General features: G+C 40.5%; 1 protein-coding gene across 1 annotated transcript in view; it reads right to left on the bottom strand.

The window, feature by feature from the left end:
- The window catches only part of LOC127583975 (protein FAM184B-like), a 158,878-nt gene that overhangs the window by 56,870 nt on the left and 82,733 nt on the right, over positions 1 to 19,275 (bottom strand). The window contains exons 4-6 of the mRNA XM_052040449.1: positions 12,897 to 13,292; positions 12,450 to 12,809; positions 9,535 to 9,670 (exon numbers count right to left, since the gene is read on the bottom strand). Coding sequence (XP_051896409.1) covers positions 9,535 to 9,670; positions 12,450 to 12,809; positions 12,897 to 13,292 — 892 coding nt within the window. The remainder of the gene's footprint in view (positions 1 to 9,534; positions 9,671 to 12,449; positions 12,810 to 12,896; positions 13,293 to 19,275) is intronic.

The raw sequence follows: 19,275 nt of genomic DNA, 5'->3' as shown, positions 1-19,275 counted from the left end.
CTAAGACTGGAAATCAGTATTTGTTAACCATCATGTGTGCCACTTCTAGATTTCCAGAGGCAATACCCCTTAGAAATATTAAGGCCAAGACAGTGTCAAAGGCTCTTGTAAAATTTTTTTACCTTGTTTGGTTTGCCAAAAGAAATCCAATCTGATCAAGGTAGTAATTTTATGTCAAAAATTTTTCAACAAATAGTCTATGAGCTGGGAGCAAAGCAGATTGTATCATCTGCATATCACCCAGAATCTCAAGGAGCTCTGGAGAGATTTCATTCTACTCTCAAAAATATGCTGAAGACTTATTGCTTTGAAAACACCAAGGATTGGGACGAAGGTATCCATTTACTTTTGTTTGCCGTTAGAGAATCGATCCAGGAGTCAATAGGATTTAGTCCGTTTGAGCTTGTGTTTGGACATAGGGTGAGAGGACCTTTGGAGTTGTTAAGAGAGCAATGGGTTAATGAGGAAGTTCACTTGAGTCTGTTGGACTATGTCCAAAAATTTAAAACTCGGTTGGAGAGAGTCTGCCAGCTAGCGAGAGAGAATCTGAAAACAAGCCAGATAAGAATGAAGACATATTTTGATAGACGTGCTCGGCCTAGGACATTCGCAGTGGGGCAAAAGGTGTTGGTATTTTTCCCTAGCCAAAATAATCCCTTGCAATCTCGTTTTTCTGGACCCTATGTTATTGAATCTCGAGTGACTGATCTAACATATATAATCAAAACACCAGATAGACGCAAGAAAACACAACTCTGTCATGTAAACATGCTAAAACCTTATTATGAGAGGGATTCAGTTGTGGCCTTGGTGGATGGTGTAAAGGTTGTTTCTAGAATGCCTGATGTTGATGTTGAGGAAGGCCAATTTAGACCAAATATTGTTCCATCGAAACTAAAAACCAAGATATCATGGAGAACCTTGAAACGAAGTTGGACCATTTACAAGTTTCACAAAAACAACAGATGAGAGAATTAATTTTAAAATTTAAAAATTTGTTCCCAGATGTTCCAAACAGAACATCGATAATTACCCATGATGTTGATGTTGGGGATGCAAAACCAATCAAACAACACCCATATCGAATGAATGTGGAAAAAAGTAAACTTGTTGATCAGGAAATAAAATACATGTTGGAAAATGATATTATTAGACATTCTACTTCAAATTGGAGTTCGCCCTGTGTTATTGTACCTAAACCTGATGGAACTGTTAGATTTTGCACAGATTACAGGAAAGTGAATGCTGTAACAAAGTCAGATGCTTACCCTATTCCTAGGGTGGATGATTGCATAGACAGAGTGGGAAAGGCAAAATTTCTTACAAAGATTGACCTATTAAAAGGGTACTGGTGTGTTCCATTAACAGATAGAGGAAGGGAGATTTCAGCCTTTGTAACCCCTTCTGGATTGTATGAATACAATGTTTTGCCATTTGGAATGAAAAATGCTCTGGCAACATTTCAAAGAATGATTAATTCAGTGATTCATGGGTTAAAACATACAGATGCCTACATTGACGACTTAGTGACTGGGAATGATACATGGGAGGATCACATCTCTGCGTTAGAAAGGTTGTTTGAAAGACTTTCCGAGGCTAACCTTACAGTTAACTTGGCTAAAAGTGAATTTGGCCATGCCACTGTGACGTATCTTGGTTATGTTGTAGGTCAAGGCAAGCAAGCTCCTGTTCAGGCAAAAGTTCAAGCGATATCTGAGTTCCCTATTCCCACAGGTACGAGGACTGTTAGAAGATTTTTGGGAATGGTTGGATATTATCGAAAATTTTGTAAAAACTTTGCTGATATTGCTCTTCCCCTAACTAATCTTCTGAAGAAGGGAGTAAAGTTTGTTTGGACAGATTCTTGTCAAGAAGCATTTGAGAAGCTGAAAGCCATTTTATGCTACCATCCTGTGCTCAAAACACCTGACTTTGAAAAGCCATTTTCATTAGCAGTAGATGCCAGTGATGAAGCTGCAGGAGCTGTGTTGTTGCAGAAGGGTGACCTTGATGATATTGACCATCCTGTAGCTTACTTTTCAAAGAAATTTAATGAGCATCAAAAGAATTATTCCACCATAGAGAAAGAATTACTGTCGCTTGTTTTAGCCTTGCAACATTTCAGTGTATATGTTTGCACCGCTCAGAAACCATTGACTGTGTATACAGATCATAACCCATTGGTGTTTCTGAGCCGAGTTAAAAACAAGAACAGAAGGCTGTTAAACTGGAGTTTAATTTTGCAAGAGTTTGATCTCATGATAACTCACATTAAAGGCAAAGATAATGTGATTGCTGATTGTCTTTCCCGATGTTAAATGGGAAACATGTATCTGTACTAATCTGATAGTCTGTAGTTGTGTAGCATGATAATTATTAACATTACTAACTGTATGCACGGTTAAAATTTTCTTGGGAAAATTTTTTTTTTAGGTGGGAGGTGTTACGGACTCAGTGAAAGTCCCTTTAAGATAGAGAGTGTGTGTGTATGTGTGTGTGGGGCGTGCTTACGTCAATAGAAGATAAAGGACGTAATGATGTTGTTGAAGAAGTTAGAAGAAGGAGAGAGAGAGAGAGAAGGGAGAGAGACACCAGCCTGCTTGTTTTCTCTATCGATGGATGAGAAACAATAACTGTGTTTGCCACTGAAATCCATGTATGGAAGTTGGAAGTAATCCGGTGGAGTTCACTTTGTTGCTGACCTGTAGAAGGAAACAGGTATTTGTGTGTGTGGACGACCATGATTCAGATGCTTTTCGGGGTGAGGGAGTCACTACCGAGTAAATACTGAAGTGTCGTTTGGGTTCCATCGTGGAACATTTGGATTTCGTATGTACTCTCTCTATGTTTCTCTACATCTATGTCTTATCTTAAGACAACGGTGGTTGTTGAAGAAGTCCTTGCTCATGTTTCACCTTATGGCTTGCGGAACTGAACTTTAAGAACCATTCCGGAACTGGGAGTTTTGGACTTTGTCACACACACACACACGAAGAGTTTAGTTTTGGGGTTAACGTTCGAGGTTTAACATTTTTGAATTCTAACATACTAACATTTTTACTTTTATTTTACGTATTATCATAAGTAGTGATTAATAAAATAGTTTTTAACACTGAATCATGCTCAGTGTGTTTCTTTTGTTGCTGGTTTGTGACAGTCCTAACCTATTCACCCTATCCCTGTAAATCAGGTCCTCAAATCCCAGCAATATCTGTGTAAATTTTCACTGCACTCTTTCAAGCTTATTGATATCTTTCCTGTAGGTAGATGACCAGAACTGCACACAATACTCTAAGTTTGGCCTCACCAACGTCTTATACAACTTCAACATAACATCACAACTGCTGTACTCAATGCCCTGATTTGCCAAAAGCTCTCTTTACGACCCTACCTACCTGCAATTCCACTTTCAAGGAATTATGGATCTGTATTCCTAGGTTTTTTTGTTCTACCGCACAATTCAGTGCCCATCCATTCACTGTGTAAGTCTTACCCTGGTTTGTCCTTGCAAAATGCATCACCTCATACTTGTTTGCATTAAATTCCATCTGCCATTTTTCAGTCCAGATCACTTTGCAATCTTTGATAGCCTTCCTCACTGTCCACTACGCCCCCAATCTTAGTGTCATCTGCAAATTTGCTGATCCAGTTTACCACATTATCATCTAAATCATTAATATAGATGATAAACAACAATAGACCCAGCACCAATCCCTGCGGCACACCACTAGTCACAGGCCTCCAATCAGAGAGACAACCATCTACTACCACTCTCTGGCTTTTCCCGCTAAGCCAATGTTGAATCCAATTGACTACTTCATCCTGAATGCCAAGTGACTTAACCTTCTGGAGAAGCCTCACATGCGGGACTTGTCAAAGACCTTGCTAAAGTCCATGTGGACAACGTCCACTGTCTTCCCTTCATTAACCTTCCTGGTAACCTCCTCGAAGAACTCTATAAGATTGGTTAGGCATGACCTGCCACACACAAAGCCATGTTGACTATCCCTAATCAGACCCTGTCTATCCAAGTTCTTATATATCCTGTCCCTCAGAATACCTTCCAATAATTTACCCACAACTGACATCAGGCTCACTGGCCTATAGTTTCCCGGCTTATTCTTAGAGCCTTTCTTAAACAACGGAACAACATTAGCTATCCTTCAGTCCTCCAGCACCTCACCCTTGGCTAAGGACGTTTTAAATATCTCTGCCAGGGCCCCTGCAATTTCTGCACTAGCCTCCCACAAGGTCTGAGGGGACACCTCGTCAGGCCCTGGGGATTTATCTACCCTAATTTACCTCAAGACAGCAAACACCTACTCTTCCATAATCTGGATACGGTCCATGACCTCACTCCTCTTTTTCCTCAGTTCTATAGACTCTGTGTCTGTCTCCCAAGTAAACACAGATGCAAAACATCCATTTAAAATCTCCCCCAGCTCTTTCGACTCCATGCATAAATGACCACGCTGATCTTCAAGAGGACCAATTTTGCCCCTTGATGATTTTATAGAGGTGTATAAAATCATAGGTGCATAGATAGGGTGAAAGCACACAGTCTTTTTCCCAGGGTTGGGGAATCTAGAACTAGAGGGCATAGGTTTAAGGTGAGAGGAGAAAGATTCCATAGGAACTTGACGGGCAACTTTTTCTAACAAGTATATGGAATGTGCTGCCAGAGGGAGTGGTTGAGGCAGGTACCATCACAACTTTTCAAAGACAGTTGGACAGGTACATGGATGGGAAAGGTTTAGAAGGATATGGGATATGTCTTGGTCGGCATGGACCAGTTGGGCTGAAGGGCCTGTTTCCGTGCTGTATGACTCTATGACTAAGTACGAAGTGAGGGATGGTGAGGCTCTGGATTAATGCGAAATGGGATTTTGGGTTACTAAATTCACTCAAATAAATTTTTCCACAAGCAGCTTCGCTAACAAAAAAACTACAGCGCAGGTTGGCTCTTCCATTTCTGCCTCATTCTCTTTCCTTCTGTTTCTCAGCCATTCCCCAATTAGCTGAGAGGGCCAGTGTAACATCCAATCATTGACCACTACTCATCCAAATTTCACATCCTCCGACTCCAAAAATAAAAAGATAAACCATTTTTCTGAATCCATAAAAGCCCCAAAATCGGACTGTGATTCAGAAACATAAAACTAAATGTATTCTAACTTGTCGCCAATAAACACAGTTAGTATCATAATCATGGATCCAACTCTATACAACAGCCTACTTAGCACATGTAGTTTCCTTGATTAGTAACAGCTCAGGGTTTCCACTCTATATTGTTGGTAGTTTGATGGGAATATAAAAATTATGTGGCACTGGCAATGCCAGCAACAAACTAACATTTTGCCAACATTTCTGTCTCAGAAAAGCACAATCAATAAAGCCATGAAATTCACTGTTTATGTGTGTAACTGAGTGGTGCGTACAGTTTATGTTTGCACTTTTGAGTGAAGAAATTGTAATTTGGTACATAAAAAAATTATGCTGCAAAAACATGAATATTAATCTGAAGCTGTTAATATTAACGGGGCAGAGTCTAAAGCCTTGTCCATCAACGAGTGGAGAGTTAAAGACTTTTACTACCACAGATTGTTCCAAGTGCCCACATTAATGTTGAGGCAGGCTGGAACAACAAAATCCTGTCCATTCATGCAAGTCTGAGTCTCAGAATCCTGTGATAAGAATTCCATACTTGACAAATATTGACAGCGATTTACCTCCCACAGAAAACCACAGGAACCCTCTCATTTATGTGAAAGAAGCATGGTCAAATTAACATGCTCATAACTACATTACTCAGTGTGTGTTACACTGCTGATAATACTGACTGATTATCAGTATGTGACAGCTGGGGAAACAATGGACCCTATAATTAGTAATCTGTCATTGTAATGAACCATCTACTCGTAAACTCTCTGACATATCACAATTGTGACTGTTTTTTATAAATGCGTTACATCAACTTTAAGAATCTAATTTAAAACAAAACAATTCCTTAGCGATAATGTACACAAATGGTCAAACACCTGAGAGTAAAGCAACTACCACAGCAATTACATTGTAATTGTTAGTGCATGAACCTCCACACCTGGGTCAAATACAGAATAACCTCTAACACAGGTTGAGTGCACATAATGCAGATATCAAATGTTCAATTTAAGTCCTACACCCAACATGTCATTATTGACAGCCATCAATTCCAACTTGATCTCACAGGCACTGTCTTGGCTGCAGTTTTATGGATGATGTGATCCTGAAATGTTAACTCTATTCCCCGTTCCACAGATGTTGACTGACCTGTTGAGAGTTTCTAGCATTTTCTGCTTTTATTTCAGATTTCCAGCATCTGCAGTTTTTTGATTTTCATCATGGATGATGCAAATGGGCACACAGTAAGGAAACAGGCACTTCAGCCCAACTGGTCCATGCTGACTAAGACGCCCATTCCAGCTAGTCCCATTTGCCCACATTTGGCCCATATCCTTCTAAACCTTTTCAATCCATGCACCTGTCCAACTGTCTTTTAAAAGTTGTTATTGTACCTGCCTCAACCACTCCCTCTGGCACCACATTCCATATGTGTACCACTCTCTGTGTAAGACAGTTGCTTTAGGTTCCTATTAACTTTCCCCTCTCACCTTAAATCAGTGCCCTCTAGTTCTTGATTCCCCAACCCTGGGAAAAAGACTGAGTACATTCACCCTTTCTATGCCCCTCGTGATGTTATACACCTCTATAGGATCACTCCACAGTCGTCTACACTCCAAGCAACTAAGCAGCTTGTGTATGTGTTCTTTGTAGTTTAGAAGAATGTGGGAAGACAATATTGAGACACAAGATCCCAAGCGGGGTCATAACAGGGTAGATGTTGAAATGTTTTTACTAGTGGGAGAGTCTTGAACGAGGGGGCATAGTTACAAGATAAGGGGCTGGTCATTCAAAATGAAGGTACAATAAAATTCTTTTTCACAGAGGGTGATAAATCTCTGTAATTCTCTACCCCAGAGGGATCCGGAGGCTAGATCATTAGAAGTATTCAGATGGAGGTAGGTTAATTTTTGAAAGATCAGAAATTGAGGGCTTTGAGGAAATGGCAGAGGAGTTGAGGCCTGTGTAGATTGGCCTTGATCATACTGAGTGCAGGGTGGGCTTAAGAGGCCTGGTGGCCTACTCCTACTCCTAGTTTCTGGTGTGCAAGGAGTAAGCTCAACAATCTCTGCAAAGCTATGATAGCCATAAGAATTAGAAATATAAGGAATCCACAAATTAGACTTAGGGATATCTGTCTGAAATGATTACTACCCTATGATGCATCTGGATTTGTTTCACTTGGCTGAACAATTTGGAGAAATGGATTTGGCAGACTTTAATATTTATTTTCACGCAACTCATCTCAGGAATTTGCCTGAAGCAATGAATTCTATGGCCATCTCTGGCCAGAGATTCAAGTTTTAAAATCCCTACTGAAAGCTTTGCCCTTCCTTTGAGTAGGGTGCTTAGGTCTTGACTCAATGCTTCCTCAAGGGATACTGGGAAAATGATTCCGAATGATAATATGGGGAAGCTTGCATACAATCGGGGGCAAGCTTAAAATTGTGTGTTAACCTTCTTATTTAAGTCAGGACCTATATGTCTAGAGATTGTCTGCACCCGATTCTTGTTGAGGTCCTACCCATTGTGAAACTGAACCAGGTGCTCCCTGTCACGATTCACACGGGTCATTTCCCCATCACGTTTTGCACGTATGGCGATGCTATCAACATGCATGGCTCATTTTAATTACTTGCTGACAGAAGTTAGATAAAGAGGTTGTGATTTACAACCTTCAAACTTAAGTTGCAATAAAATGGGAAGTACATTACACTGAAAGCAGTGAACCACATGTGAATTAAAGTGACCCGCAGGTTGTCATTTTATACGTAAAAAACTTCCCTGTAATTTTTATTAAAGAGAACTGGTGTTGGCAGACTTCTGCAGTAACTGGGTGTGTGAACTACAACTTGCTGCTTACTGACCCCTTGACCCGAGCCTGCTGTTGCCACTGACGATGGGAAGCCTGAGAATTCTCACAGTCACGGTGTGTAATTAGGATCACCCCCAGGGACACAAGTGCTGTTGTCCCTTCCACCCTTCTTTTCACTGTCCCCCTCCCTTGTTCCACCATCTCCAAGACCACCCCCTAATATTCCTCCTCCTCGGCTGACCTGCCCATCACAATCAAAGCTGGTGGTGTTCAGAACCTGTGCACAAACTATCCACAATGGAGAGTGGATATGGTGCCATCGTGCTTACGTGACTGGATCAGTAGACAGAGGCTTGGTCTATTGATCCTGAGACATGAGTTCAAATCCCATCATGGAAGCTGAGGAATTCAAACACAAATAAATAAATCGAGAATCATTTGTATCAGAAATGGTGAAACAACCAGATTGTTGAAAAAACCCATCTGTTCACCAATGTTGTTCAGAGAAGGAAACGCACTATCCTTAGTCAATGTGGCTTTTGTGAGACCTTAAACCCATTTCAGTGTGGATGACAATTAACTACCTTCTGAGTGAATTTGCTAAGCCACTCAGTTCAGAGGTTATTAGGATTGGCAACAAGTGGACAAGGCAGTGCTACTAACATCCTGCATTCAATTAAACAAAATATTGTGCAAGTTCATCGAAACTGGTGGGCACTTTTGGGGGCACTTTTGTGCTTGTATCAACAGCCAAATTCTGCTGGCTTCCAGAATCACTTTCACCACTGGTTTCCGCCACAAAACACATCCGTTAATTTTTTCTTGTCTAGGGAGAATATGGTTCTGGAGACAGGACCATGTACTGGGTGTCTGGGATTACAAATATTGGGCCACCCAACATTTCTTAAAGAGCTGCTCCTTGCCTTTAAATGAAAGCTCAGGAATGCAATATATAGGTTAAACTGGGGAAGAACTGGCACTTATCCTTAATTCAGGAGAGAAGTGAAGTAGCTTTCTTCCAAGCTGAAGCCTTTCATCTCCCAAAGCAGAGTTCAAGTTTCCTGAACTAGTCAATGCTGCCTCACACGGGAGTAAATGGGCATAACTTTACACATTGTTGGATGAATTGCCTAGCTGAATACCTCTACAGGGATGCTTACTCCTCACGAAGATATGTCACCGTTTCTTGTAGAAAATTTATGAGACAGGAGAAGATTCAGCCCATCATGTTCATACTGGTCAAAAGAGCTACCCAGCCTAATCCCAACTTCAAGCACTTGGTTCATACTCCTGTGGGTCATGGCTCTTCACAGACATATTCACAGACCTACTGATCCTTCAAAATAAACCTTATAGAAAGCATACACTATTTCTCACTCTTGTGTTCAGCAGAACAATTTAGCGGTACAATGAAGTGCTACAGTCAGCAGTTCAGAGCAGGAGCTGATGGCTAAAGTTGGGTCTTTCGGTGGACAAAACAACATGGATTTAATATCAGGTCTTGTAATCTGATCACTCTGCCACCTTCTTGACAAGTGGAATCGACGAAGTTACCCTACCTGTTTTATGCAGTATTTCAGCTTTCTGTTCTAAAAGTTTCTCCCTCAAAAGCTGAGCTTCATCTTCCATCTTTTGCAGATTTTCACTTGATGTTGCCAATTTATTATCTGCTTTTTGAAGTTGATTTTCCAAATCCTAAAATGAATATTAAAAATATATAGTTATGTGGAAAACCTAGTAGTTTGAATGTGATATCAATGTCAGCAGGATACTGCTCTGACCTGTATTAGGATTGGGTTAACTCATAGTCTTTCCATCTAGTGAATGTTTCCTCCTTTAAATATGGCATTTTTAGATTAAACTTTAGAAGGTTTACATTAAGTTTAAGACTATGTATAATATAAGGTTAAGCTATGACATATTTTTTGTAGAATGTATTTGCACCAGACTCATTTAAGGGGTAATTAGGGAGTTAATTTAATTTTGGTTAATGCTTTCAAAAAGTATCTGGATAAACATCCAGAACAGATGTTCCAGAGGTGGGCATTGCCAGTGGCTCCAATGTAGATGAGAGCCTACCATGAGCAGTGGATAATGTGTACACATTGGGCAGATTATATATGGTCATAAACTGTTGTCTTGAACACAACACAGAAAAAAGAATTATGCAGGTTCCTACACTCATAAGGGAGTCCATCTAAATTTCTGCGTAGTACAGGGTCTGTTACAAATAAATGCAGAAAATACAGGAAACACTAAGCAGTTGGGCATTATCTGTGGAAAAGGAAAAGCAGTTAATGTTTCCAGTTGAAGACTGGGAAAGGGAAAAAACAGGTTAATATTAAGTGTAGGGAGGTTGGGGCAAAGATGGACAGGACAAAGGGAGTATCACTGACAGGAAGAGACCAAGGTTGCTGATGTACTTCTAATGTTAATGGAGCAATCTGATTAACAAAGGCAATGAGAGAGTGAGAGTGAGAGTGAGAGAGAGAGAGAGAGAGAGAGAGAGGAAATGGAGAACTGTGCAATGCATGTTTGCAATTGCTGTTGCTGAATCTGAAACCAAGAGGAGTACGCAGGAACCACTTTGGGCAGTGTTTGTGCAAAGAACAAAATAAAACAATTTAATACCACAGATTGGAGTTAACTAATTCTGTTACAGAGAAAATGTATTAACTTAAAATTGTGTCCAGAGAGTACTTGAGATATTGTTCCTCAAGCTTATGTTGGGTCTTGTTGGAACAGTGAAGGAGAATACAGGCAGGTCACAGTGGGAGTGGGTTGGAGAATTAAAATGACAGGCGACAGAGAGCTCTGAGTCAGACCAGTGAACCGAACACAGGTACTCTACAGAGAATAAATAAATCTATGCTTAGTCTTTCCATCGTATGGGAGACCACATCATGCAATACACCAAACTGGAAGAAGAGAAAGTGAATTGCTACTTCATCTGAAGGGACTGTTTAGTATGCTGGATGGAGGTGGATAGGACTAGGCAACAGAGCAAATATTACACATTCTGTGGTTGCATGGGATAGTGTTGTGAGAAGATGAAGAGGTTAGTGGAGACCGAAAAGCATTTCAGGGAATGAATGGTTCCTTCATGGAGGTTCCATCACCAGATACATCTTCCTCTTCTTTCTACTTTTGGTGTTCCAAAGGGACTATTATCAGTTTCTCTTTCCACAGATGCTGCCTAACCTGCTGAGTGCCTCTAGCATTTTCTGTTTTTATTTCAGATTTCCAACATCTATAAATTTTTGATTTTCAATCACAAACTTTTCTTCAATTTTCTTCAATTATTTTACAAGGATGATATTCCCTGCTGATTTTCCTCTTTGCTGCACTGTAAGGAAACTATTACAGTTCTGTGGAATTTGAGGAAAACCTCTGCAAGTTACTTTTTTACCTTTCAAGATCAGAAGACATTTTTGTATAATTTGCTCTCTTCATTTACAAATCAACACATGAGTTAGGAGCAGGAGTAGGCCACTCAGCCCCTCAAGCCTGCTCTGTCATTTAAAAAGATCATGGCTGATCTGATTATACTTGGTTATAAATTATTCTGCATTCCTGACTCATGACGCTCAAAGGAAAATATTTGTTTCATCTCTCTCTGAAGTGGGAAACCACTTATTTTTAAACAATGACCCCTAGTTCTAAATTCTCCAATAGAAGGAATGATCACCCTGTTAAGACCTATCAGGAGTTACAGCTGCAAATTATAAATAATGCAGCTGTTTACTAAATAAGATCTATTTTTGGTGAAGCAAATGAGATGACAATTGATAATCTTTAACTTGGGCCTTCTGATGGCTCATGGCAAAATAAGGAGGTGTACTAATTGAGAAGTTCCCAGGTTCAATTCTCTGGTCTATGATGAACTGTTGGCCCTTAATTTGGATAGCAGAAGAAATGTTGCAATTGATTGCAGTGCTCCTGACAAATAAACATGCATCTATCATGTACTGTCATCTCCCATACATCTGAGATGTACTTCCAGATTTTTGTGAGTTTTCAATGGAGGAGTGGGTTGCACCCAAAAGCTCCAATTTATGTAGGCAATAGAGGAAACCTGCAGTCCATGACTTGAGACATCATTGGTACCAAGTAAAGAGCAACTGCCTTAAGGAGAATTGTACATCGAAGTGCCCAGGCAATTTCACCTGGAACTGACCACCAGTGTGGCCTACTTGGCTAAAATCTCTTTCATTTGCAATTTGTGTATGAAAGCTCTCTTTCTAATGGATCCAATCTCTGGGCTCCAAAACGTCACATCATGCACTTATAGCTATATGTCCAATCTCTAACAAATATCCCACGGTGTAAATAGTCTCCAAAATACAAATCCTGATGGAAGGTTACATCAAAATGTATTAATATGGGTTGATAATCAATGATAATGCTGCTGGAGATTTCATAGCTGATTAATTTGTTTTAAGGGCTATGAAACATTTCAGGGACACCTGCTCACCTGGATTTTGAGCTCTGCAGTATTCAGCAGTTCCTGCAATTTCTGACATTGGGATTTAGACTCATGCATCATTTGGTCTTTGATTTCCATATCGCTCTCCAGTTTCTTCAGCTTTAGCTGTAGAGCCACCTCCTGAGCTTGCAGGCTCTTCTTCTGTCCTGTCTGCCACTGTTTCAACGTCTCAGTTACTGACTGTTGCAGAGCCTTTTTCAAAGTTTCCAGTTCCTTTTGGTGCGAGACTTGCAGCTTACTTACTTTTTTCTCAAATTCTGTGGTTAGTCTCATTTTCTCTGACTTTAGGACTTCCAGCTCCTGATTCAAGCACTGGATATCCATTTTGTGCTTCTCTTCCAATTTAAACTTTTCATCGAAGCACCCTCTGAGCGCTTTGCATTTTTCTTGAAGGTTTTCCGACTCTTGGTTTACTTTCACAATCTCTGTTATAGCCGACTGTTTGTCGTGCTCTAGCCTGCGCTGAATTTCCATGAAGTGTTGCAGATTGCTCTCAAACTCCTTCTTAATATTAAGCATCTCCCTTGACAGTGCCACTATTCTTTCTGCGTGTTCTCTCTCCATGTTCTTCTCCCGCTCCGCCGCCTGCTGTTTGTAAACCTCAAACTGTGCCAAGACCTCTTCCTTGGATTTCTTGTGTTTCTCCAGGATATCCTCAAGGGACTGAATTTGATGTCGCAAATCCATTTCCTCCCCCACTCTGCTCTTATACAGTAAGATCTTACTCCGTGTCTCAGCAATGATGCGTTGGATCTCCTCCTGGTGAGCTTCCTTAATTGCCTGCAGGGAAGCCTCATGCTCATCACTTTTGGTATTTAGTGCATATATGACCTATAAAAACATGGAAAAAATACTTAGTGGCTAAAAATAATGTGATATCAGACAGTTGAAATAAAAATGAAATAATAGAGTGTGTGCCTCTTGTCAGAATTTGAAAGAGGAAGATTAAGGTCTGAGGTGGTGGGTCTGCTGATTATTCTTTGAATCACGGTCCTTTGCATGAAATGCTCTTTCAGGAGTCAGTGAGAGCAGGGAGTCACAATTGCTGATCCTGAGTGAAGCAGTAATTGGCTACACATTCTCTGCCAGTCATAAAATGTGTCCTTCAGCACAGACCACATTATTTGGCAACAGTGTATGACTTGATGTGCCTGGATGGCACACAAATAAAAGCTTTTCAATGTATTTTAGCACATGTGATAATAATAAAACCAACACCAATAACACTGACAGGGAATGGCCACTTTCAGCTAGCAGAAACCTGCAAAAATCACAAGCCCGTAACCTTCAATTATTTGTCCATTAGGGATGAGAAATTGCAACCTGCAGACCAGGAACTTGCACTGCCTGTAAGTTCTGTTCCAAACTGAAAGTGTTAAAATGCAGAGTCGGATCAGTCCTAGCATGGGAATAACATTTTGTTATTTGATGCAGGATACTAACAGTTGTGTATCTAAGGTTAACTCATGGATGGCATGTCTACATGATAAGTTTTCAGTACACATAAGAATGAGGCTGTGCAGGGATAAAGGGAGTGAGTAAGAGAAAAAGAGAGGGAGCTATACTTTGGAAAGATATAGAGAGAATTTTTCTACATTTAATATTAATTTAATTTCATCATGTTAAATATGCAAATCAAATAATTAACTCATACATTTTGTTGAAAGAAAACGCATATGGTAATTTAACCGGTTACACCTGTGATATCGAAGAAACAGAGAGTTCAAAAAAAGTGAGCAATAGAGGGAGAGAGACAGAGACAGAGAAAAAACCATAGACAGAACAAAGACCAGACAGGTTCTTCCTTCAATTAATTTGAGTCCTATGAAAAACTGCAAATTTGTTTGAAAGCAAATCATGCTTCTTTGGTGGGAACAGACAGGAAGTGAAGGCGAGAGAAGGATAGAAACCGACAGTAGGTAAGAGTAATACACAATACACAAAAAAGTGCTGGAGGAATTCAGCAGGTCAGGCAGCATCCATGGAGGGTAAGAGTGGCTTCTAGTCTCTTGGTTCCTGCTTTTGAGAAAATTAATCAGGACAGATAATTGGACAACTGCATGGGAACACAATAAGAGAAAGTGGCTGCAGGGATGCATGATCTTAGAGGTGTGAATGGGAACGGAGCTCTTGAAGGCTATTTTATTCTCACTCCACCTCACTCCACCTTTCAGTAGAATGAAGGAACAGAGATGATGAATTATTTGGGTAACAAGTAATAATCCAAAGAGGAGAGAAATAATGACAACATTGATGGGTAAGAAACTATAGTCCAGAAATTTGACTGCACGAGTCAAAAACCTGTCATTCAGTAGATGGAAATTACATTAAGTTGCATTGATCAATTTTGTTCACATTTCTGGGTGAATTAGAGCAATGTTTCAGGTCCAGACTCTGCATCAGGACTCATCAGATCAGGATCCTGCATCAATGTCTGTAAACACCTGCTATTTTGGGACCCATGCACTGCAGCCAAATGCTTCTTCCAGACTTGAAAGCAAAAGTCACATTTATGAAACATTTTCCGGATTGAGCTTATTTTTTTTATTTCTGCAACACTGCAGTGAACAGTGTCGTAAAGTGGCGTACAGGACCAGAGACAACCTGCAAGGATCCTGAACCAAGGCTTCTGAGAGTGAGGTTTACACTGACTTTGACAGTAGGGCAGCCACCTGTGTGATCTTGAACTTGTGGATTCCAGAGGCCTCAGGAGCAGGTGAAGATTACCTGATGAAAGGGAAGCATGTGCAGACATTCATCGTTGATTAGAGGGAGTCAAGATGAATAAGGCCTCTGATACCACTTCTTGCCAGATGTTTTCCTCTTTCGTTAAAAATATTGATGCTGATCTGATGTACATAGAACCACTTCTCTAGTTGCCATATTTCCACTGCCATCCTGGCCACTTTGTGAGAGAAGCTGCTGGAATCAGTGGGTATTGTGGAATATTGGGCCGAACTATTCAAGGTTTGTTTTTGCTTCTTAAGGTTTGTCTGTGACCTTTGAAAACCTTAAATTCGAGCTTGTACACATATTGCACTCAACCAAATTCAGAGTCAACCTTGCTTTCGAAGCCTGGTCTCAGGATCCTGGTAGGCTTTCTCAGCTGTCATGTACTACGTTACAGAATCAAGAAAAAACTCAACTGGCAAAATGAGGGATTTTTGGTGGGCTTGGCTGTTGCATTCATTAACTGGAGGAAACACTTGGCTCCCACTGGCTCCTGAAATTGCAGGTGTTCATAGAGGGCACCCACGGCCTTACACGCACCTCCCTGGCAACTTCTTTCCCTGAATGCCCAGTACACAAGGAAGCTGCCTCCCGCACACAGTATTCTTCAGAATACTGAAGATCATGGAGATCCCTCTGCCTCGCTGAGAGGATCGTGCCAAGCCACCTCCTCGCATCCTTGCTGTGTGCACTCATTCCTTGCCAACACTAACCAGCAGCTGGAAGGTTGCTGGTTGTATTGTGGGGTGCCCCTCAGGTAAGAGTTGTGAGGAACTGTACTACCAATGCAGGAAATTCAACCCTTAGTACCTGCTAGAATGCAGAACAGTGCACATGCTCCTGTTTACATCAATGGTGCTGAGGTTGAGATGGTTGAGAGTTTCAAGTTTCTTGGAATAAACATCATAAATAGCCTGACCTGTTCCAACCATGTAGATGCCATGGCCAGGAAAGCCCACCAGCACCTCTACTTCCTCAGGAGGCTAAAGAAATTTGGCATGTCCCCTTCGACACTCACCAATTTTTATAGATGCACCATAGAAAGCATTCTATCCAGATGCGTCACGGCTTGGTATGGCAACTGCTCTGCCCAGGACCGCAAGAAACTGCAGAGAGTTGTGGACACAGATCAGCACATCACAGAAACCAGCCTCCCCTCCATGGACTCTTGTCTATACTTCTCACTGCCTCAGTAAAGCAGCCAACTGAATCAAAGACCCCTCCCACCCCGGACATTCTCTCTTCTCCCCCCTCCCATCAGGTAAAAGATACAAAAGCCTGAAAGCACGTACCAGCAGGCTCAAGGAGAGCTTCTATCCCACTGTTATGAGACTATTGAATGGACCTCTTGTATGATAAAATAGACTCTTGACTTCACAATCTACCTCATTATGACCTTGTAGCTTATTGTCCACCTGCACTGCACTTGCTACACTTTATTCTGCATCCTATATCGTTTTCCCTTGTACTACCTCAATGCACTGTATAAAGAATTGATCTGCATGAATGGTATGCAAGACAAGTTTTTCACTGTGCCTCGGTACAAGTGACAATAATAAACCAATTCCAATTCCAATACCTCAGTGTACTGATGTGGTGAATTGACCTGTATGGATGGCATGCAAAACAAAGTTTTTCACTGTACCTTCATACATGTGACAATAATAAAACAATTTACCAATTAATGTACCAACTTAGAACCATCCCCGAAACATTTTGTTACATTTTTCCAAAAGCTTTTTGAAACAGCACCGAACCGCCAACCCCACTTTAATGGTAGGAAAATGGTGCAGATGAATTTCCAGGCTGAGGTTTTCTACTTGAGGTAGGCATGGTAGTGTAGCGGTTAGCGTAATGCTATAACAGCGCCGGCAACCCGGGTTCAATTCCAGCCACTGTCTATAAGGTGTTCATACGTCCTCCACGTGTCTACGTGGGTTTCCTCCGGGTGCTCTGGTTTCCTCCCACATTCCAAAAGACATAATGGTTAGGAAGTTGTGGGCATGCTATGTTGGCGCCGGAAGTGTGGCGACATTTGCAGGCTGCCCCCAGAACACTCTACACAAAAGATATATTTCATAGTGTGTTTCGATGTACATGTGACCAATAAATATATCTTATCTTAATTTACTGTGTCAAAACCAGAGAGAAATTGATCATGAAAATTAAATTTGAAATCTACTTCAAGGATGTGTTATGAACCAGAACTTGTTACAAAATGCCAGCTTACATTTATGCACATCAATGTCAGGAAGTTTTGGGACTGCTGAGTGAATGCTAGTGTCCCAAACCTGCTGGCTGTCCTTCACTAGAGCTATGGAAAACAGAGTCACTGCCTTTCCCCAGCATGTATTCTGGGAATCTGCCCACTGACCCTGGTGTAGAAACGGTGTGTTCATTCATTTCCATGGAGAGGAACAGCTAAATGTGATAAGGTGTAAGTTTGAGGAATTTTACATTTTCTTTAATTAATTGGATTTCCTTAAACGTTTTAATGCTTGAACTAATTTAAACTTTTTTAATTGTCTATATTTTTCATAGCTTTCTAATTGCTTCATTGATTTTCAATAGCTTTTTAAAGTTTTTGAATGGGGATGGCATATGCGGTCAGTGCGGTGAATGCAGTTGAATAGAAGCAATATTTAGCTGGCTGTTAAAGTTTTCCAAGTTGTTTTTACTTGGGGCTTTTTCTGATCATGTTACCGCATTATATCACACAAGGCCCTGTTGCCACACAGGGCCTCCCCATTTAGGATTGGAGCTTTCAAGTACCAAGATGACATGCATTGGAATTACATCAGTGAGTACCATGTGGATCAAGCAGAGTTATGCCAGTGAGTACCATGTCGATCAGCAGAAAGCCATTAGCAAAGTCAAAGTCAAAGTCGAGTTTATTGTCATGTGCACAAGTACATGTGTGTACAGGTGCAATGAAAAACTTACTTGCAGCAGCATCACAGGCACATTGCATCATATAAGCAGCATTCGCAAGAGAAACATAAATTAAACATGAATTATGTACAATTTTTACAAGAAAGGGCACAATTAGAACAAAAAAAAAACAAAATCAGTTTTAGTGCAAAGTGATCAAAGTGGTCATACTGTTGCTAAACTGTAGTTATTAGGGTTTTGCCGGTTGGTTCAAGAACCAAATTGTTGAAGGGAAGTAGCTGTTCCTGAACCTGGTGGTGTGGGACCTCAGGCTTCTGTACCTGTTGCCCAATGGCAGCAGTTCCAGGACTATATGTCTTCAATTGAAAAAGCAGATCAGGATTAATAGCAGGGTTGCTACTCAGCAGAAAAATGTAATTCTAGATCAATGTACAATATTTATCAAATGGATCATAGATAATGGAACCAAATCCACACTCACAAGATATCTATCCTACATAATTGCTGAGCCCTCTGTGATCATGCAAAAGAATGATGGCACTTAAGCTGTTGCTTCCTGATACTTTTTCAGTAATCCACCTGGTAGCTGGGGATTTTAGAATTTGGAAAGTTCAGTGTAAGATTTTTTCTGTAACTTGTCAGTGCATCAGTTGTAAACTGAAATAAATATTCCGGCTTAATTTATATCTAGAGATCAGGTGAATCCTTTTGGTGCTTGTTTTCTTATACTCTTCCAGAAAAGTGACCATTTGATTGCAATATGAATGAAATCATCTGAACACGGTAAGTTCCTTCATTAGGATTTGCACTCTGTTTGAACTTTAACATATCTTAACCAACCCAAAGCCTTCCTGTTCATCAAGAGGGTGACCTGTCTGCCCAGATATCCAGTCTCTAGCTGTCTTCTTTAATCATTCTGCATGGTTAATCATATTTCTAGCTATGTTTAGTTATTCCCACTATCAAAAATTTAAATTGTTACTGTGCATAGCTTTGAGCAGGCCAACATCCATCTACATGACTTTGAAACTACTGAATTCATGCACAAACTGTCTGAAGAAAGGTGATTATCTTAAAATCTCCTAACACAGTCCACCTAAGTCTAGAAAAAATTTACTTCTGAATTTTTATTTCTGGCTGTTTTGGACTTTGAACTTTTTCTCTTTGTATTCTGAAGTCATTCACTCATACT

The sequence above is a fragment of the Pristis pectinata genome, chromosome 2, assembly GCF_009764475.1.
Source record: "Pristis pectinata isolate sPriPec2 chromosome 2, sPriPec2.1.pri, whole genome shotgun sequence".
NCBI lineage: Eukaryota > Metazoa > Chordata > Chondrichthyes > Rhinopristiformes > Pristidae > Pristis > Pristis pectinata.
This window is presented reverse-complemented; position numbering and strand designations above follow the sequence as displayed.